The sequence below is a fragment of the Oncorhynchus mykiss genome, chromosome 19, assembly GCF_057628025.1.
Source record: "Oncorhynchus mykiss isolate SJ-2025 chromosome 19, ASM5762802v1, whole genome shotgun sequence".
Lineage (NCBI taxonomy): Eukaryota > Metazoa > Chordata > Actinopteri > Salmoniformes > Salmonidae > Oncorhynchus > Oncorhynchus mykiss.
The window spans coordinates 59,451,420-59,472,322 of record NC_143040.1 but is presented as its reverse complement, the minus strand read 5'-3'; the positions used below and the strand labels follow the sequence as shown (position 1 = coordinate 59,472,322).

General features: G+C 42.1%; 1 protein-coding gene across 2 annotated transcripts in view; it reads left to right on the top strand.

The window, feature by feature from the left end:
* Positions 1-20,903, top strand: part of LOC110498084 (uncharacterized) — a 44,764-nt gene that overhangs the window by 19,001 nt on the left and 4,860 nt on the right. The window contains exon 6 of one of the 2 annotated variants that reach the window (XM_021574658.3): positions 9,180-11,535. The exons of the other annotated variant lie outside the window; for it this stretch is intronic. Within the exon in view, the coding sequence (XP_021430333.3) occupies positions 9,180-10,696 (1,517 nt within the window). The 3' untranslated portion in view covers positions 10,697-11,535. Of the gene's footprint in view, positions 1-9,179; positions 11,536-20,903 lie in introns of those variants that run through there. 2 annotated transcript variants of the gene reach the window in all.

Sequence of the window (20,903 nt, the reverse complement as noted above, 5' to 3'; positions counted from 1 at the left end):
ACCGAAGAGAGAGACCACGAGTGGGCACAGAAAACTGGGATGGATCCCAAGGCAAATATGGCTTACCAGTGAACCTCCGGGTGTTCATTAATACTGTCTCAGAAGTTTCTGTCCATGACTGGCATTAAAGACCAGGTTAATGAGTACTTGAGGTCACTGAGAAAGTCTGGACATGGCCTGCTCTCCCTTATGTAAGGAATTAGGCCCTTCCCCTGTTTACTACAGTATGTACTGTAGGCTGTTTACTTGTCACACTGCACAGTAGCCTAATAAACAAATGCAGGTGGCTTATATCTTCAAAATGCTTTAAATGCTTCCAAATGTAAAAGCATATACTGTACAGTACTGTATTTCTTCATAAGCTTCTTTATGATTTGTTAATAAAATAATTATAAAAACTCTTTCAAAATGCAGATGTTGATTTAGTTATGGATCCATAACAAATTACTATGGGAATAAATATCACTGATTTACAGAAATATTGGAACAAAGTTGTCTAATGATGGCAAACAATTCAGAATCCTATTATGATGTAGCTTTCTCCTGACCGTCACGTTGTACAGCACCATATTTTCCATGCCATCCTAAAGGAAACCCCCGAGGGTTTCATTTTTCTCGGAATAGAAACACCATAATATGAATCTAATTAATTAAGCCAAATTTCTTAATCCCATAGACAGTTGAAGTCAATCAATCAATCAAATTTATTTTATATAGCCCTTCGTACATCAGCTGATATCTCAAAGTGCTGTACAGAAACCCAGCCTAAAACCCCAAACAGCAAGCAATGCAGGTGAAGAAGCACGGTGGCTAGGAAAAACTCCCTAGAAAGGCCAAAACCTAGGAAGAAACCTAGAGAGGAACCAGGCTATGTGGGGTGGCCAGTCCTCTTCTGGCTGTGCCGGGTGGAGATTATAACAAAACATGGTCAAGATGTTCAAATGTTCATAAATGACCAGCATGGTCGAATAATAATAATAAGGCAGAATAGTTGAAACTGGAGCAGCAGCACAGTCAGGTGGACTGGGGACAGCAAGGAGTCATCATGTCAGGTATTCCTGGGGCATGGTCCTAGGGCTCAGGTCCTCCGAGAGAGAGAAAGAAAGAGAGAATTAGAGAGAGCATTAAAAGTCGGAAGTTTACATACACTTAGGTTGGAGTCATTAACTTATTTTTCAATCACTCCACAAATTATAGTTTTGGCAAGTCGGTTAGGACATCTACTTTGCATGACAAGTAATTTTTCCAACAATTGTTTACAGACAGATTTCACTTTTAATTCACTGTATCACAATTCCAGTGGGTCAGAAGTTTACATACAATAAGATGTATTTCAAGCCTACCTTCAAACCCAGTGCCTCTTTGCTTGACATCATGGGAAAATCAAAAGAAATCAGCCAAGACCTCCACAAGTCTGGTTCATCCTTGGGAGCAATTTCCAAAAGCCTGAAGGTACCACGTTAATCTGTACAAACAATAGTAAACAAGTATAAACACCATGGGACCACGCAGCCGTCATACCGCTCAGGAAGGAGATGCGTTCTGTCTCCTAGAGATGAACGTACATTGGTGCGAAAAGTGCAAATAAATCCCAGTACAACAGCAAAGGACCTTGTGAAGATGCTGGAGGAAACTGGTACAAAAGTATCTACATCCACAGTAAAATTTGTCTTATATGGACATAACCTGAAAGGCCGCTCAGCAAGGAAGAAGCCACTACTCCAAAACCGCCATAAAAAAGCCAAGACTACGGTTTACATCTGCACATGGGGACAAAGATCGTACTTTTTGGAGAAATGTCCTCTGGTCTGATGAAACAAAAATATAACTATTTGACCAGAAGAAAGGGGGAGGCTTACAAACCAAAGAACACCATCCCAACCGTGAAGCACGGGGGTGGCAAAAACATGTTGTGGGGGTGCTTTGCTGCAGGAGGGATTGGTGCACTTCACAAAATAGATGGCATCATGAGGAAAATTGTGGATATATTGACGCAACATCTGAAGACATCAGTCAGGAAGTTAAAGCTTGGTCCCAAATGGGCAATGACCCCAAGCATACTTCCAAAGTTGTCAAAATGTCTTAAGGACAACAAAGTCAAGGTATTGGAGTGGCTATCACAAAGCCCTGACCTCAATCCTTTAAAAAAATTGTGGGCAGAACTGAAAAAGCATGTGCGAGCAATGAGGCTTACAAATCTGACTCAGTTACACCAGCCATGTCATGAGGAATGGGACAAAATTCACCCAACTTATTGTGGGAAGCTTGTGGAAGGCTACCTAAAACATTTGACCCAAGTTAAACCATTTAAAGGCAATGCTACCAAATACTCATTGAGTGTATGTAAACTTCTTGCCCACTTGGGAATGTGATGAAGGAAATAAAAGCTGAAATGAATAATTCTCTACTGTTATTCTGACATTTCACATTCTTAAAATTAAGTGGTGATCCTAACTGACCTAAGACAGGGAATGTTTACTAGGATTAAATGTCAGGAGCTGTGAAAAACTGAGTTCAAATGTATTTTGCTAAGGTGCATGTGAACTTCCGACTTCAACTGTACTATGTTATTACAAAAAAAGCTTTTAAGTTCTCTGCTAATGCCTATTTGGAAGACTATCAAATGCTTCTCAGATGCTATCTGGTGGTCAAACTAGCACTAACTTGCTTTTACAGAAAAAATGGCTGACAACATGCCACAGAATGCTGCAGCAGCCTGCATTGTGTGCTGCAGTATGGCAACTTTTAAAGGAGCAACCACTGTACTTTTGTGATCATTGAAAGGCGAAGTAGCAGTTATTGGGCCTGTGTGTGGTTTAAACAGTTTTTTAGTGGGGAGATACATGCATGTATCCTGGCAGCATATCAAACACAGGCAAGATACAAACATCATTGCAAACATTGGCTATAGAAGGAGGCACGTCTGGCTGGTGGCTTTGATATGGCAGCAACTATAAAGATTAGCCTACATCACACAACGCAGATAGTTTTCTTCAATGCGATGTGTAGGGACTTGTGCAACTGCAATATCTGTTACAAGAGACAGAAGGTTGTATCCTTCATAATACAGTGCCTTCAGAAAGTATCCATACCCCTTGACTTATTCAGCATTTTTTGTATATTGTTCTGAAGCTATTACAATGTTGCTTTGGCTGTATACATGGGGTCATTGTCCTGCTGGAATGTAAATCTTCACCCCAGTCTAAGATAGTTTGACCTTTGAAGCAGGTTATCAAGGATTTGCCTGTAATTGGCCCCCTTCATTGTCCCCTTTTTCCTTACCAGTCTCCCAGTCCATTCTGCTGAAAAGCATCCCCATAGTATGATGCTGCCACCGCCATGTTTCACGGTAGGGATGGTGTTAGACGGTTGATGAGCTGTGCCTGGTTTTCTCCAGACGTAGCGCTTTGCATTCAGGCCGAAAAAGTACAAGTTGTCTCTCATCAGACCATATAATCTTTTGCCTGTCTCTCGTGCCTTTTTGCAAACTCCTGACGTGCTGTCATGTGCCTTTTACTCAGGAGTGGCTTCCGTCTGGCCACTCTCCCATAAAGCCCAGATTGGTGAAGTGCTGTAGAGACTATTGTACTTCTGACAGTTTCTCCCATATCAGCCAAGGAACACTGGTCATTGGGTTCTTGGTCACCTCCCTGACCAAGGTCCTTGTTGCTCAGTTTGGTCGGACGGTCAGCTCTAGGCAGAGTCTGGGTAGTTCCATATGACGAAGACCACCATGCTCTTGTAAACATTCAACACTAGACATTGTTTTCTACCCTTCCCCAGATATTACTCGTCACAATTCTATCTCGGAGATCGACAGACAGTTCCTTGGACTTCATGGTGTAGTTTCTGCTCTGACATGCACTGTCATCTGTGGAACCTTATATAGACAGGTGTGTTCCTTTCTAAATCATCTTCAAACAATTTGAGTTGGCGGACTCAGGTGGACTCCAAGTTGTAGTGACATCTCAAGGATGATCAAAGGAAATTGGATGCACCTGAGCTCAGTTTGGAGTGTCATGGCAAAGGGGTGGGACTATTAATATAATGAGATATTTCTGTATTTAATTTTCAATCAATTTGCAAATATTTCTAAAAACATTTGTTCACTTTGTGGTTGTGTATAGATGGGTGAGAAATGTACATTTATTTGTATTTTTTTTTTGTTGTATTTTACCCCCTTTTCTCCCCAATTTCGTGGTATCCAATTGTTAGTAGTTACTATCTTGTCTCATCGCTACAACTCCCGTACGGGCTTGGGAGAGACGAAGGTCGAAAGCCATGCGTCCTCAGAACCCAACCAAGCTGCACTGCTTCTTAACACAGCGCGCCTCCAACCCGGAATCCAGCCGCACCAATGTGTCAGAGGAAACACTGTGCACCTGGTTAGCACGCACTGCGCCCGACCCGCCACAGGAGTCGCTAGTGCGTGATGAGGGCCAAACCCTCCCTAACCCGGACAACACTAGGCCAATTGTGCGTCGCCCCATGGGCCTCCTGGTCGCGGCCAGCTGCGACAGAGCCTGGGCTCGAACCCAGAGTCTCTGGTGGCACTGCAGTGCCCGAGACCACTGTGCCACCCGGGAGGCCCCTAGAAATGTAAATTTAATCCAGTTTGGTTAGACACTATTAGTGGTTAGAGCGTTGGACTAGTAACCGAAAGGTTGCAAAATCGAATCCTCGAGCTGACAAGGTTCAGGGGCAAAAAATCCGATTTTTACAAGGTGGTCATTGAAAATAAGAGTTTGTTCCTAACTGACTTGACTAGTTAAATAAAGGTGTAAAAAAATATATCTTGACAAATGCATGAATTGGACCACTTTCCCGTCCTTTTAGGTGTCAGGGAAATGTATGGAGTAAAAAGTACAGTATTTTTTGTAGTGAAGTAAAAGTTGTCAAAAATACAAATGGTGAAGTACAGATACCAAAAAAACGACTTGGGTAGTACTTGAAAGTAATTTTACTTAAGTAGTACTTGTAAAGTACTTAAGTAAAAATACTTTCACCACTGCTCAATTGAGAATTTCCACGTAGGGCTGCACAATATGGGCAAATAGTCTTGCTGCAATTAGGATTTGACTTGCGAAATAGAGCAAACTGTTGGAATCATGGAAATGGAATGACTATTCTAATTCTATAGTTAGAATATAATAGTAGACACTTTATTGTGACAGGCTGGGGACTAAAGTGTTGATAACTGTTTCCTAGGGGATCCTATAAGCTTTGGCTACATTGCATGTTTTCTCTTAGCTACTTCATGTAGCTAATATATTCTTGCTTTGCATATTCCTCTTTGATTTAGAAGACACTGTTGCACAAACATGCTGATTTAGTTCTCCACCATCACTGGTATTAGCAGGCTGTATTAGCTAGCTACGTTTGCTCTTACTCAGTACATTTATTAGCGTCTCACAAGATTTAGGGCAACTTTCTAACGGTTTGCTGATGTAACACAAACTAATAGTATCAAATGTATTTGTCACATGCACATGGTTAGCAGATGTTAATGCAAGTGTTGCGAAATGCTTGTGCTTCTAATTCCGACCATGCAGTAATATCTAACAAGTAATATAACCTAACAATTCCACAACAACTACCTTATACACACAAGTGTAAAGGAATGAATACAAATATGTACATAAATATATATGAATGAGTGATGGCCGAACGGCATAGGCAAGATGCAGTAGATGGTATAGAGTACAGTATATACATATGAGATGAGTAATGTAGGGTATGTAAACATTATATGAAGTGGCAAATTGATTACATTAATTTTTCCATCATTAAAGTGGCTAGAGATTTGAGTCAGTATGTTGGCAGCAACCACTCAATGTTAGTGATGACTGTTTTAAACCCTCTCTGGGATATGTGGAACGGTAGCGTCCCACTTGGCCAAAAGCCAGAGAAAATGCAGAGCGCCAAATTCAAATCAATTCCTATAAAAATCTAACTTTCATGAAATCACACATGTAAGATACCAAATTAAAGCTACAGGTGTTGTAAATCCAGCCAACATGTCAGATTTTAAAAAGGCTTTTTGGTGAAAGCAAACAATGCTGTTATCTAAGGATAGCACCATAGTAAACAAAAGATAACATTTCAACCCTGCAGGCGCGACACAACGCAGAAATAAAAATATAAATCATGCCTTTGACGAGCTTCTTCTGTTGGCACTCCAATATGTCCCATAAACATCACAAATGGTCATTTTGTTCGATTAATTCCGTCTATATATATATCCAAAATGTCCATTTTATTTGGCGCGTTTGATCCAGAAAAACACAGGTTCCAACTTGCAACGTGACGACAAAATATCTCAAAAGTTACCTGTAAACTTTGCCAAAACATTTCAAACTACTTTTGTAATACAACTTTAGGTATTTTTTAAAGTAAATAATCGATACAATTGAAGATGGGATGATCTGTGTTCAATACAGGGAAAAAAAAAAACTCAAGCATGCTTTCTGGTCACGCACCTCTATCAAACAGTACACATGAAGTGACCCTCGTTCAAGATGGCCGTACTTCATTACACAAAGGAATAACCCCAACCAATTTCTAAAGACTGGTGACATCCAGTGGATGCACCTGAATCCACTGAATTCCCAATGAAAACTCATTGAAAAGAGGGTGACCTCAGGGGTTTTGCCTGCTACATAAGTTCTGTTATACTCACAGACATGATTCAAACAGTTTTAGAAACTTCAGAGTGTTTTCTATCCAAATCTACTAATAATATGCATATCTTCTCTTCTGGGGATGAGTATCAGGCAGTTGAAATTGGGCATGCTTTTCATCCAAAATTCCAAATGCTGCCCCCTATCCCAGAGAAGTCTGATGGCCTTGAGATAGAAGCTGTTTTTCAGTCTCTCGGTCCCTGCTTTGATGCACCTGTACTGACCTCGCCTTCTGGATGATAGTGGGGTGAACAGGCAATGGCTTGGGTGGTTGTCCTTGATGATCTTTTTGGCCTTCCTGTGACATCGGGTGGTGTAGGTGTCCTGGAGGGCAGGTAGTTTGCACCCGGTGTTGTGTTATGCAGACCTCACTATCCCCTAGAGAGCCTTCCAGTTATAGGCGGAGCAGCTCCCGTACCAGGCGGTGATAGCCCGACAGGATGCTCTCGATTGTGCATCTGTAAAAGTTTTAGTGTTTTTGGTGACCAGCCGAATTTCTTCAGCCTCCTGAGGTTGAAGAGGCGCTGCTGCGGCTTCTTCCCCACGCTGTCTGTGTGGGTGGACCATTTCAGTTTTTCTGTGATGTGTACGCCGAGGAACTTAACTCTCCACCCTCTCCACTACTGTCCCGTCAATGTGGATAGGGGGCTGCTCCCTCTGCTGTTCCCTGAAGTTCACGATCATCTCCATTGTTTTGTTGACATTGAGTGTGAGGTTATTTTCCTGACACTACACTCCGAGGGCCCTCACCCCCTCCCTGTAGGCCGTCTCTTCATTGTTGGTAATCAAGCCTACCGCTGTGGTGTCGTCTGCAAACTTGATGATTGAGTTGGAGGCGTGCATGGCCACGCAGTCGTGGGTGAACAGGGAGTACAGGAGAGGGCTGAGAACGCACCCTTGTGGGGACCCAGTGTTGAGGATCAGCGGGGTGGAGATGTTACCTACCCTCACCACCTGGGGGCGGCCCATCAGGAAGTCCAGGACCCAGTTGCACAGGGCGGGGTCGAGACCCAGGGTCTTGAGCTTAATGACGAGTTTGGAGGGTACTATGGTGTTAAATGCTGAGCTGTAATCAATTAACAGTATTCTTACATAGGTATTTATCTTGTCCAGATGGGTTAGGGCAGTGTGATGGCGATTGCGTCGTCTGTGGACCAATTGGGGCGGTAAGCAAATTGGAGTGGGTCTAGGGTGTCAGGTAGGGTGGAGGTATGTCTATAGAATGCTAGTGGATTTATATTAAGAAGCAAAGTGAAAACAGCATTGTTGTCATCAACATTGTTGCATGTGCTGCATTGACCATGCAGACTGCATGCAAATGTCTTGTTGCTGAGGAACATCAAATGTGCTCCTTGGGTGACAGGGGGCGTGGCTAGGAATGTGTGGAAAGTGGCAAGAAGAGAAAGAGCAAAGAGACATGACTCAAGTAGCGAAGTAAACTATAAAAATTGATATTACACATGGCATATCACATTTAACAAACCAAACATTCAAATTCCGGTATAGAAGGTAATGTAAAAACCCAAACCGGTCCCTATATCAATACAGTATCATAAAATACTGTATACCGCCCAGCCCTAATATGTATAGTAACATGTTTTTGCAACAAATTGTAGGCCTCTTTCATGGACACAGATTAAAGGGCAGACTCCACTTTTTAACCTGCTTTGATCAATTCCGGCACCAAACCAATGTCTTCATATGAGAAAGGTGTTTGTGGTTAAAAAGATAAGACTCCCCAAAAAATGCTTATCTATGACATAAGGTAAGATTAAAAGTGCTTTTCAAATCCTGCAACAAGTTTCTAGCCCAAGGGAGGGTATTTTCCTGCTCCCCACATCATCGCAAATCTCATGGTGTTTGATAAGTTGTGAAGGAAATCTTGAAAATGTTAATATTGTCTTTTGCGTCATAAACAATCCTTGGTTCCTGCTTGTGCTTGGTAAAGATATGAGGAGGAGGAGGGGGGGGGGGGGGGTCTTTAAGACCATTTTGCAGAATGCACAGAATATGTTCTTTTAAGTTAAGATAGGAGATGGAGCCAGTCACATGTAGGACCCAATAAATCATGTTGGTTGGTTTTTATGTAGCCGTATATAGGGAACGCCTTTGGAGAGCTCACTTCAGAGCGGGACTTTATGTATCTAAGTTTGACTGTGACCTCGTTAGCATTCCGATAAACAATTTATTAATTTAAGATTGGCTTTGAGTGTCCTTAGGTAGAATTTCCATGACAACATGTCTTAACCTTTGATGTCACCGGGGTAGAACTTCTCTACAAAACTTAGAAATGTGCCGTTTTCACATGTTAACTGGTATTGTGCTGGAGATAAAGATGACGTTGAAAACCTGGACTAAATACTGTCAGATTTAAATATCCTAATACAGTTTTGGATTAATCGACATGGCTTGATTTTCTTGATTAATCTGTCTTTAATTAAACTTCCTAAGACATTGATCTGTTCTTTTATCTAACCCAAGACTGTTTCAATCACACAGGACGGAGCCCTAGCCGCAAACAGCCGAAGAACAGAAAGAGCTCCTCTACATCAGTAAAGCCTAAACAACAAACATTTTTCACGATTAAGATGCACCACTGTAAACAGTGTGGGAAGAGTTTTGGTAATTATAAAGATCTAAGGAATCATCAGAAAGTGCACAAAGGAAAGTCCTACCACTGCTCTGACTGTGGAAAGTACTTTTCTATCTTAAGTGCTTTGAGAGTTCATCGGACAGTTCATACGGGTGAGAAACCTTACTCGTGCTCTGAATGTGGGAAGAATTTTAAGCACATGGGAAGCCTACGAGAACATCAGCTAAGACACTTGGGAGAAAAACCCTTTAGCTGCCCTGACTGTGGAAAGAACTTTATAACACAACGTTATCTGAATAAACATCGGCGAACTCATACCGCTGAGAAGCGATACCCCTGTCCTGACTGTGGGAGAGGCTTCACTACGGCAGGACTTATGAAAAGACACAGAAGAATCCATACTGGTGAGAAGCCATACCAGTGCTCTGACTGTGGGCAAGGATTTGCCAGATCCGAGGCATTGAAATCTCACCAGCTTACTCATAATGGAGAAAAACCTTATTCTTGCCCTGATTGTGAAATGAGTTTCAGCTCATCAGCGGGCCTGAAGTATCATCAAATGAATCATACTGGAGAGAAGCCCTACCACTGTGCAGCCTGTAATAAGAGATTCAAGTCAGCTTCAAGTTTAAAGTCTCATCAGAGGACGCACACTGGAGAGAAACCTTACCAGTGTCGTGACTGTGGGACAACATTCTCCAGTCTCAGTAATCTTAAAATACACCAGCGCATTCATTCTGGAGAGAAGCCTTACTCTTGCCCTGACTGTGGAAAGAGATTTTCTGCAGCATCCTCTGTAAAAGCACACCAGCGGTCACATACTGGTGAAAGACCTTTTCCATGCTCTCATTGTGGGAAGGGCTTTACCATAAAGGCACATCTTGTGGTACACATGCGGATACACACTGGAGAGAGGCCCTACCACTGCACTTTCTGTGATGCAACCTTCTCCTCTTCAGGTCCCTTGGTGAGGCACATGCGAATACACACTGGGGAGAAACCTTATAACTGCATTCATTGTGACAAGAGCTTCAAAACCTTGCATGAAATTACTGGTCATACAAGGGTGCATACAGGAGAGAGACCTTACCACTGCTTTAAGTGTGAGAAGAAGTTCAAGGGCCTGGGAGACTTGAGAAAGCATGAGCACACGCATACTGGAGAAAGAGTAGCATGTGGTCAGTGTAAGAAGACCTTTGCCTCCAAAGGAGGATTAAGGTTACACAAAATGTCACACACAGGAGAGAAGCCCCACCACTGCACTGTCTGTGGGAAGAGATTTGTATCAACTTTTCTTCTGAAAACACACAATCGAGTGCACAGTGGAGAGAAACCGTACAGTTGCTCTGACTGTGGGAAAACATTTTCCCAACTGGCTAACTTATGGACCCACCAGCGCATGCATACTAGGGAGAAACTGTAATGCTGCTCTGAATGTGGAATGTTATTTATATCAAAATCTTGCTTGAAGGTGGACTTGGTATTCCATAGAGACGATCAGCCTTATTCCTGTGGCCGGTTTGGAAAACCAAACACACACCCAAGCCTATTGGCGAAAAACGGTTCCAATGCTCCAACTGTGGTAAAAATGTCACCACATCAGGCCTGAAGTCATAAGTATTTGCATACTGGAGAGAAGTCTGAAATGTCTTGGTTGTGGAAAGGGTTTTGCATTATCACGTCAGTTGAAAATGCATTACAGGGTTCACAGTGGTGAGAAGCCTTACATGTGTAAAGACTGTGGGAAGTGTTTTCCCCATTCCTCTAATTTGAAGTGTCATCCGATACAACACACTGGAATAAAACCACACCGCTGCTCTGACTGTGGCAAATGATTCACCTAGTACAACATTGGTGTGTGCAGACTGGAGAGAAGTCCCACCACTACCTTGAATGTTGAAATATCTTTTCAGTATTAAAAGAACACAAGCGTGTTCACTCTGGAGAAAAGCTTTACTGTTGCTCGGACTGCAAGAAGAAACACCAGAAAACATCATGCAGTAGTCAAAGCTATTGAACCAATTCAATGTTAGTGGTGATGTAGAGTTATTATAGCTAAACATTGTTATGCTTAAACTTATGCTATACAAAACTGATTTGGCTTAACAGATGTATAATTTTTTATTAATGACAGTTTAATCGAACATTCCATGTGGTTATAATATGATTTCCTATGCAGCTCAATAGTTATCTACTATGAATCATTTGTATGGTTTTTGTACCAAACATTCACAAAATTATTAAATGCTCTTTAACCCTGAATTTATTTTTCTTCACTTTTGTCCCTCTGGTCTTGAGTGTCCCTAAAAGCTGATTTGTGTGTGTGTGATACATTGAATTTAGTGAGCTTTGATTACATTATTGTAACAAGTGCTGTTTCGTTTGCAAGAAATTCCTCTGCGGGCAGAGGTGGTGCAGAAACGTACACATTAATTTGAATTTCAACCAGTGTCGGATGAAGTGCAATTTCTAAGTCGTCTTTACAAAAGCAGTCTTAATTAGTGTATTGGGGTGTTAAAGCTGGAATCCTTAAAGGCCCCATTCAGTCTTTGTAATTTTATTTTTAAATCACCACTGTATGTTGAATAGATCAGTGTTAATTTAATGAAAACTCAATGTTTAATTTATTTCCCTGAGCCTCCTTTGGTGTTTGAAATGCTCAGTCTGATCTTGTGGGTGTTAGGAAATGAATGTGAAGATATTTATATACATGGGCCTGATAGGATGGTCTGGGGCCTTTACCCAGATGAACAGTCATTGGTCTATTATAATAAGATCACATTGTGACATGTGGGCCAAAAGGTCCATCTTACCTGAACAGGCTGAAATTCCAGACAATTTCTTCAAAGGACTCTTGTACAAAAAGGAAATTTTCATAATTTTCACAATTTCAGTGTTATATCGACCTCACAGTGGTGGAAAAAGTACCCAATAGACATACTTGAGTAAAAGTAAAGATACTTTAAAAGAAAATGACTCAAGTAAAAATTAAAGTTGCCCAGGACAATACTACTTCAGTAAGAGTCTAAAAGTATTTGGTTTTAAATGTACTTAAGTATCAAAAGTAAATGTAATCGCAAAAAACTACTTTAACAAAATTAAGTATACATTTCTAATTCCTTTAATTAAGCAAACCAGACGGCATGATATTAGAGGTAACATTTTTTTCTACGGATATCCAGGAGCACACTTCAACACTCACCATACTTTACAAACAAAGCATTTGTGTTTAGTGAGTCTGCCAGATCAGAGACAGTAGGGATGACTGGGACGTGAATTAGACCATTTTCCTGTCCTGCTAAGCATTCAAAATGTAATTAGTACTTTTGGGTGTCAGGGAAAATGTATGGAGTAAAAATAATATTATTTTCTTTAGGAATGAATGTAGTGGAGTAAAAGTTGTCAAATATAAATAGTCAAGTACAGATATCCCCCAAAACTGCTTAAGAGGTACTTTAAAGTAGTTTTACACCACTGCGACATTCCACTGGTGATAGAACAGCAGATCAATTCAGCAATAAGACCCGAGGAGGTGTGGTATATGGCCAATACCCGGGGGTGCCTTATTGCTATTATAAACTGGTTATCAACAACAATGTAATTTTCTGTCATACCAGTGGTATGTTTTAAGCAATAAGGCCCCAGGAGGTGTGGTACATTGGCCATATACCACAAACTCCCAAGGTGCCTTATTGCTATTAGAAACTGGATACCAACGTAATTAGAGCAGTAAAAATGCATACAGTTGAAGTCAGAAGTTTACATACAACTTAGCCAAATACATTTAAACTCAGTTTTCACAATTCCTGACATTTAATCCTAATAAAATGTCCCTGTTTTAGGATCACCACTTTATTTTAAGATTGTGAAATGTCAGAATAATAGCAGTGATTTATTTCAGCTATTATTTCTTTCATCACATCACATTCCTAGTGGGTCAGAAGTTTACATACACTGAATTAGTATTTGGTAGCATTGCCTTTTAAATTGTTTTAACTAGGATCAAATGTTTCAGGTAGCCTCCCACAATAAGTTGGGTGAATTTCGGCCCATTCCTCCTGACAGAGCTGGTGTAACTGAGTCAGCTTTGTAGGCCTCATTGCTCTCACACACTTTTTTTGTTCTGCCCACAAATGTTCAATGGGATTGAGGTCAGGGCTTTGTGATGGACACTCCAATACCTTGACTTTGTTGTCCTTAACCATTTTGCCACAACTTTGGAAGTATGCTTGTCCCTTTTTCAGGACCCTGTCTTTCAAAGATAATTTGTAAATATCCAAATAACTTAACAGATCTTCATTGTAAAAGCTTGTTCAATGAACCATAAACAATTAATGAACATGCACCTGTGGAATGGTCGTTAAGACGCTTACAGACGGTAGGCAATTAAGGTCACAGTTATGAAAACTGACTCTGAACAACACCAAAAGAAAGATGCCCAGGGTCCCTGCTCATCTGCATGAACGTGCCTTAGGCATGCTGCAAGGAGGCATGAGGACTGCAGATGTGGCCAGAGAAATAAATTGCTATGTCCGTACTGTGAGACGCCTAAGACAGTGCTACAGGGAGAAGAGCAGACCGTCCTCGCAGTGGCAGACCGCGTGTAACACCTACACAGGATCGGTACATCCGAACATCACACCTGCGGGACAGGTGCAGGATGGCAACAACAACTTCTCAAGTTACACCAGGAACGCACAATCCCTCCATCAGTGCTCAGACTGTTCACAATAGGCTGAGAGAGGCTGGACGGAGTGCTTGTAGGCCTGTTGTAAGGCAGGTCCTCACCAGACATAACCGGCAACAACGTCGCCTATGGGCACAAACCCACCGTCGCTGGAGCAGTCAGGACTGGCAGAAAGTGCTCTTCACTGACTAGTCGCGGTTTTGTCTCACCGGGGGTGATGGTCGGATTTGCCTTTATCATCGAAGGAATGAGTGTTACACCAAGGCCTGTACTCTGGAGCGGGATCGATTTGGAGGTGGAGGGTCCGTCGTGTCACAACATCATCGGACTGAGCTTGTTGTCATTGCAGGCAATCTCAGCGCTGTGCGTTACAGGGAAGACATCCTCCTCCCTCGTGGTACCCTTACTGCAGGCTCATCCTGACATGCTCATCCTGACATGACCCTCCAGCATGACAATGCCACCAGCCATACTTCTCGTTCTGTGCGTGATTTCCTGCAAGACAGGAATGTCAATGTTCTGCCATGGCCAGCGAAGAGCCCGGATCTCAATCCCATTGAGCACGTCTGGGACCTGTTGGTTCGGAGGGTGAGGGCTAGGGCAATTCCCCCCCAGAAATGTCCGGGAACTTTCATTTGCCTTGGAAGAGTGGGGTAACATCTCATAGCAAGAACTGGCAAATCTGGTGCAGTCCATGAGGAGGAGATGCACTGCAGTACCTAATGCAGCTGGTGGCCACACCAGATACTGACTGTTACTTTTGATTTTGACCCCCCCCCCTTTGTTCAGGGACACATTATTCCTACCGCAAGCTCTGAACCTTGACACCGGATCATCCCAGCTAGCAAGCTGCTATCCGAGTGGCTACTCCTGGCTAACATCTCTGTCCCGAAGCAAGCACAAGCTAGCCTCATCTCCCAGCTCGCCAAAGAGGTCCAGCAGTCAATTCTTGGGCTACAATACCTCTTTTGCCAGTTAGCGACGTCGGATGCCCATCTGTTAGCACCGGCCCGCTAGCTGTCTGAATCGCTGTGTCTCCAGATCGCCTAGTATAGTAGCAACTACAGCTCCTTGACTCATCTAGTGCTACTCATTGGACCCTATGATCACTCGGCTACACATGCCTCTCCCTAAAGTCAATGTGCCTTGTCTATTGCTGTTTTGGTTATTGATTATTATCTTATTTCACTGTAGAGCCCCCAGCCCTGCCCAACATGCCTTAGATAGCCCTTTTATTCCACCCCCCCACACATGCGGTGACCTCACCTGGCTTAACTGGTGTCTCTAGAGACACAACCTCTCATCGTCACTCAATGCCTTGGTTTACCTCCACTGTACTCATATCCTACCATACCCTTGTCTGTGCATTATGCCTTGAATCTATTATTCCGCGCCCAGAAATATGCTCCTTTTAATTTCCGTTCCAAACGCACTAGACGACCAGTTCTTATAGCCTTTAGCCATACCCTTATCCTACTCCTCCTATGTTCCTCTGGTGATGTAGAGGTTAATCCAGGCCCTGCAGCGCCTAGCTCCTCTCCCATTCTCCCGGCGCTCTCATTTGTTGACTTCTGTAACCGTAAAAGCCCTAGTTTCATGCATGTTAACATTAGAAGCCTCCTCCCTAAGTTTGTTTTATTCACTGCTTTAGCACACTCCGCCAACCCTGATGCCCTAGCAGTGTCTGAATCATGGCTTAGGAAGGCCACCAGAAATCCTCAAATTTCCATCCCTAACTATAACATTGTCCGACAAGATAGAACTTCAAAGGGGGCGGAGTTGCAATCTCCTGCAGAGATTCCCTGCAGAGTCCTGTCATAATATCCAGGTCTATACCCAAACAGTTCGAGCTTCTACTTTCAAAAATCCACCTTTCCAGAAACAAGTCTCTCACCATTGCCGCTTGTTATAGATCCCCTTCAGCCCCCAGCTGTGCCCTGGACACCATATGTGAATTGATTGTCCCCCATCAATCTTCAGAGTTCATACTGTTAGGTGACCTAAACTGGGATATGCACCCTGTCCGTCCTACAATCAAAGCTAGATGCCCTCAATCTCAAACAAATTATTAAGGAACCTACCGGGTACAACCCTAAATCTGTAACCATAGGCACCCTCATAGATATCCTGACCAACTTGCCCTCTAAATACACCTCTGCTGTCTTCAATCAGCAATTACTGCCTCATTGCCTGCGTGCGTAATGGGTCCTCGTGGTCAAACGACCACCCCTCATCACTGTCAAACACTCCCTAGACACTAGACCCAAACTGTTATAAACCTATATCCATCCTACCCTGCCTTTCTAAAATCTTTGAAAACCAAGTTAACAAACAGATCACCGACCATTTAGAATCCCACCGTACCTTCTCCGCTATGCAATCTGTAATTATTTCGCAACTATGGCCTATTTATTGACTTACCTCCCTTATCCTACCTCATTTGCACACATTGTGTGTAGACTTTTTCTATTGTATTATTGACTGTGTCATGACGTTTGCCAGTGGGTAGGGTTATGACAGTCATAAATACCTCTTTCCCCCCTTTTCCTCTCTCTACCCTACTGATGTTACATTTGCAAAACCCTTGGTTAACATAGATTCTGGTAATCCGACCAATTGAACATATGCGGTGGTACTTAATGAATATGAGGTCAGTTCGGTTGTCATCTGAGACACTCAATGATAAGATGACAAACTCTACAAATCAGAGTTATCGGATTCACATGGAATTGTTGTTCAATTTAAATGTTTGAATATGAAATTATTCGTGATGGGATGAAATGTGATTTTGGGTTTTCATAAGTTAGGGTTCTGCTCAATCAGTGGCCCGCCCCTGTGAACATGGGCTAGAAAACTTTTCAAACACGCCTTCCTCTGCCTTCCTATATAAAGCCTTGACGACAATATAACCTGTTCCGAGGATGTGAGGACGACGGTCCGATGTCAGAATGGTTCAGATAATAACTACAGAACGAAGCCAACATCAGCGTGAGCTTTGGTTGCGAATGGTATGAACTTTGAACTCTTATTCACTACAGAAGTGTGATACCTCCTAGCCATTGAGTTAGCAACCGCAGCTGCAAACGCAGGTTAGGAAGGAACAGACAGAGTATTCCGTCTACCACACAACGACGTTCATACAATGTATCCAATTTACCAGCAGAGACATTCTTCAAAGGACTCGGTTGGGCAACACGGTCTTCCATCTACCACCAACCTACCGACGCGCAGCTCAGAGTAAATATTTATTGCATATTGCTTTTCCAAATGGGCGGTAATTTAGAATGCATAAGATACTGTATTTACGATAGCACAGCTTCGCCCTTTGTTCCTCAGTCTTCCCGCTCTTTCACTCAAACCCAGCCCCTTTTCTTTTGTGTAACCAGCTGTCATATCTGTTCCGCCCGCTAGTGACGTTTTCCTTTATGACGTAATTTGTAATCAAGTTATGATTGAATTATGTGTGTGTAATTCTGTGTGATTAATTAGGTATTTAGTAGATAAATAATTAAACCCAATTTTGTATTGCTGATCCAACTTGTTAGCCAGGGTTCGTGCAGATAACCAAGAATTTACAACTTTCAGATGAGACTGAATTACGATTAATATTGACTGCTATTGATGTAAAATATTACTAGGTCTTTAAGAGAATATTTGGAAGATAACCGCTCTATAAATATTATTTCGTGGTGCCCCGACTCTCTAGTTAATTACATTTACATGATTAGCTCAATCAGGTAATATTAATTACGGAGAAATTATTTTATAGAATAGCATGTCATATCACTTAATCCGGCATAGCCAAAGACACGACAACTGTATGTTTGTTTATTACATGTGTAACTCTGTGTTTGTGTTGCACTGCTTTGCTTTATCTTGGCCAGGTCGCAGTTGTAAATGACAACAACTTGTTCTAAACTAGCCTACCTGGTTAAAAAATCTGTTTTTTGAGCTGGTCATGGGTGCACCTCAGCCATGTTCAAGGTCCTAAACGATATCATAACCGCCATCGATAAAAGACAGTACTTTGCAGCCGTCTTCATCGACCTGGCCAAGGCTTTCGACTATCAATCACCACATTCTTATCGGCAGACTCAATAGCCTTGGTTTCTCAAATTACTGCCTCGCCTGGTTCACCAACTACTTCACAGACAGAGTTCAGTGTGTGAAATCGGGGGGCCTGTTGTCCGGACCTCTGGCGGTGACAGAGGGCTCAATTCTCAGATGGACTCTTTTCTCTGTATATATCAATTTTGTTGCCGGTGATTCTCTGATCCACCTCTACTCAGACAACATCATTCTGTATACATCTGGCCCTTCTTTGGACACTGTGTTAACAAACCTCCAAACATACCCTTGTAAAACTGACTATCCTACTGTTCCATGACTTTGGCGATGTCATTTACAAAATAGCCCCCAACACTCTACTCAGCAAACTGGATGTTGTCTATCACAATGCCGTCCGTTTTGTCACCAAAGCCCCATGTACTACCCACCACTGTGACTTGTATGCTCTCATTGGCTGGCCCTCACTACATAGTCGATGCCAAACCCACTGGATCCAGGTCATCTATAAGTCTTTGCTAGGTAAGCCCCGCCTTATCTCAGCTCACTGGTCACCATAGCAACACACAGGCGCTCCAGCAGGTATATTTCACTTCCAGTTCTCTGATGCCAATGACTGGTACGAATTGCAAAAATCACTGAAGCTGGAGTCTTATATCTCCCTCTCTAACTTTAAGCATCAGCTGTCAGAGCAGCTTACTGATCACTGTACCTGTACACAGCCAATCTGTAAATAGCACACCAAACTACCTCATCCCCATATTGTTATTTATCCTCTTGCTCTTTTGCACCCCAGTATCTCTACTTGCACATCATCTGCACATCCATCACTCCAGTGTTAATGCTAAATTGTAATTACTTCGCCTCTATGGCCTATTTATTGCCTTACCTCCCTACTCTTCTACATTTGCACACACTGTACATAGATTTTTATATTGTTACTGACTATACACTTATGTGTAACTCTGTTGTTTGTCACACTGCTTTGCTTTATCTTGGCCAGGTCGCTGTTGTGAATGAGAACTTGTTCTCAAGTGGCCTACCTGGTGAAATAAAAAATATATTTTATTTGTTATTCACATGTCTGTGGAACTTGTTCAGTTTGTCTCAGTTGTTGAATCTTATGTTCATACAAATATTTACACATGTTACGTTTGCTGAAAATAAAAGCAGTTGACAGGACGTTTCTTTTTTTGCTGAGTGTAGTTGAAGTCGGAAGTTTACATACACCTTAGCCAAATACATTTAAACTCAGTTTTTCACAATCCCTTTCTTAGGTCAGTTAGGATCACCACTGTATTTTAAGAATGTGAAATGTCAGAATAATAGTAGAGATTTATTTAAGCTTTTATTTCTTTCATCACATTCCCAGTGAGTCAGAAGTTTACATACACTGAATTAGTACTTGGTAGCATTGCCTTTTTAAATTGTTTAACTTGGGTCAAACGTTTCAGGTAGCCTTCCACAAGCTTCCCCCAATAAGTTGGGTGAATTTTGTCCCATTCCTCCTGACAGAGCTGGTGTAACTGAGCCAGGTTTGTCGGCCTCGTTGCTCGCACAGACTTATTCAGTTCTGCCCACAACTTTTCTATAGGATTGAGGTCAGGGCTCTGTGATGGGGACTCCAATACCTTGACTTTGTTGTCCTTTAGCCATTTTGCCACAACTTTGGATGTATGCTTGGGGTCATTGTCCATTTGGAAGAACTATTTGTGACCAAATATATCCACATAATTTTCCTGTCTCATGATGCCATCTATTTTGTGAAGTGCACCAGTTCCTCCTGCAGAAAAGCACCCCCACAACATGATGCTGCCACCCCTGTGCTTCACAGTCAGGATGGTGTTCTTTGGCTTGCAAGCCCCCCCTTTTTCCTCCAAACATAACGATGGTCATTATGGTCAAACAGTTCTATTTTTGTTTCATCAGACTAGAGGACATTTCTCCAAAAAAGTATGATCTTTGTCCCCATGTGCAGTTGCAAACCGTAGTCTTGGATTTTAATGTAGATTTTGGAGCAGTGGCTTCTTTCTTGCTGAGCAGCCTTTCAGGTTATGTCAATATAGGATTCGTTTTACTGTGGACATAGATACTTTTGTACCCGTTTCCTCCAGCATCTTCACAAGGTCCTTTGCTGCTGTTCTGGGATTGATTTGCACTTTTCGCAACAAAGTACTTTCATCTCTGAGACAGAACGTCCATCCTGAGCGGTATGACGGCTGTGTGGTCCCATGGTGTTTATACTTGCGTACTATTGTTTGTACAGATGAACGTGGTACCTTCAGGCATTTGGAAATTGCTCCCAAGGATGAACCAGACTTGTGGAGGTCTTGGCTGATTTATTTGGATTTTTCCCATGTCAAGCAAGGAGGCACTGAGTTTGAAGGTAGGCCTTGAAATACATCCACAATTGACTCAAATAATGTCAATTAGCCTATCAGAAGCTTCTAAAGCCATGACATTTTCTCAAATTTTCCAAGCTGTTTAAAGGCACAGTCAAGTTAGTGTATATAAACTTCTGACCCACTGGAATTGTGATACAGTGAATTATAAGTGAAATAATCTGCCTGTAAACAATTGTTGGAGAAATGACGTATCATGCACAAAGTAGATGTCCTAACCAACTTGCCAAAACTATAGTTTGTTAACAAGAAATTTGTGGAGTGGTTTAAAAACAAGTTAATGACTCCAACCTAAATGTATGTAAACGACAACTGTATGTATGCATAGAGTACTAGTCAAACGTTTGGACACCTACTCATTCAGTGGTTTTTCTTTAATTTGACTATTTCCTACAATATATAATAGTGAAGACATCAAAACTATTAAAACACATTCTTCAAAGTCGCCACCCTTTGCCTTAATGATGCTTGATGGT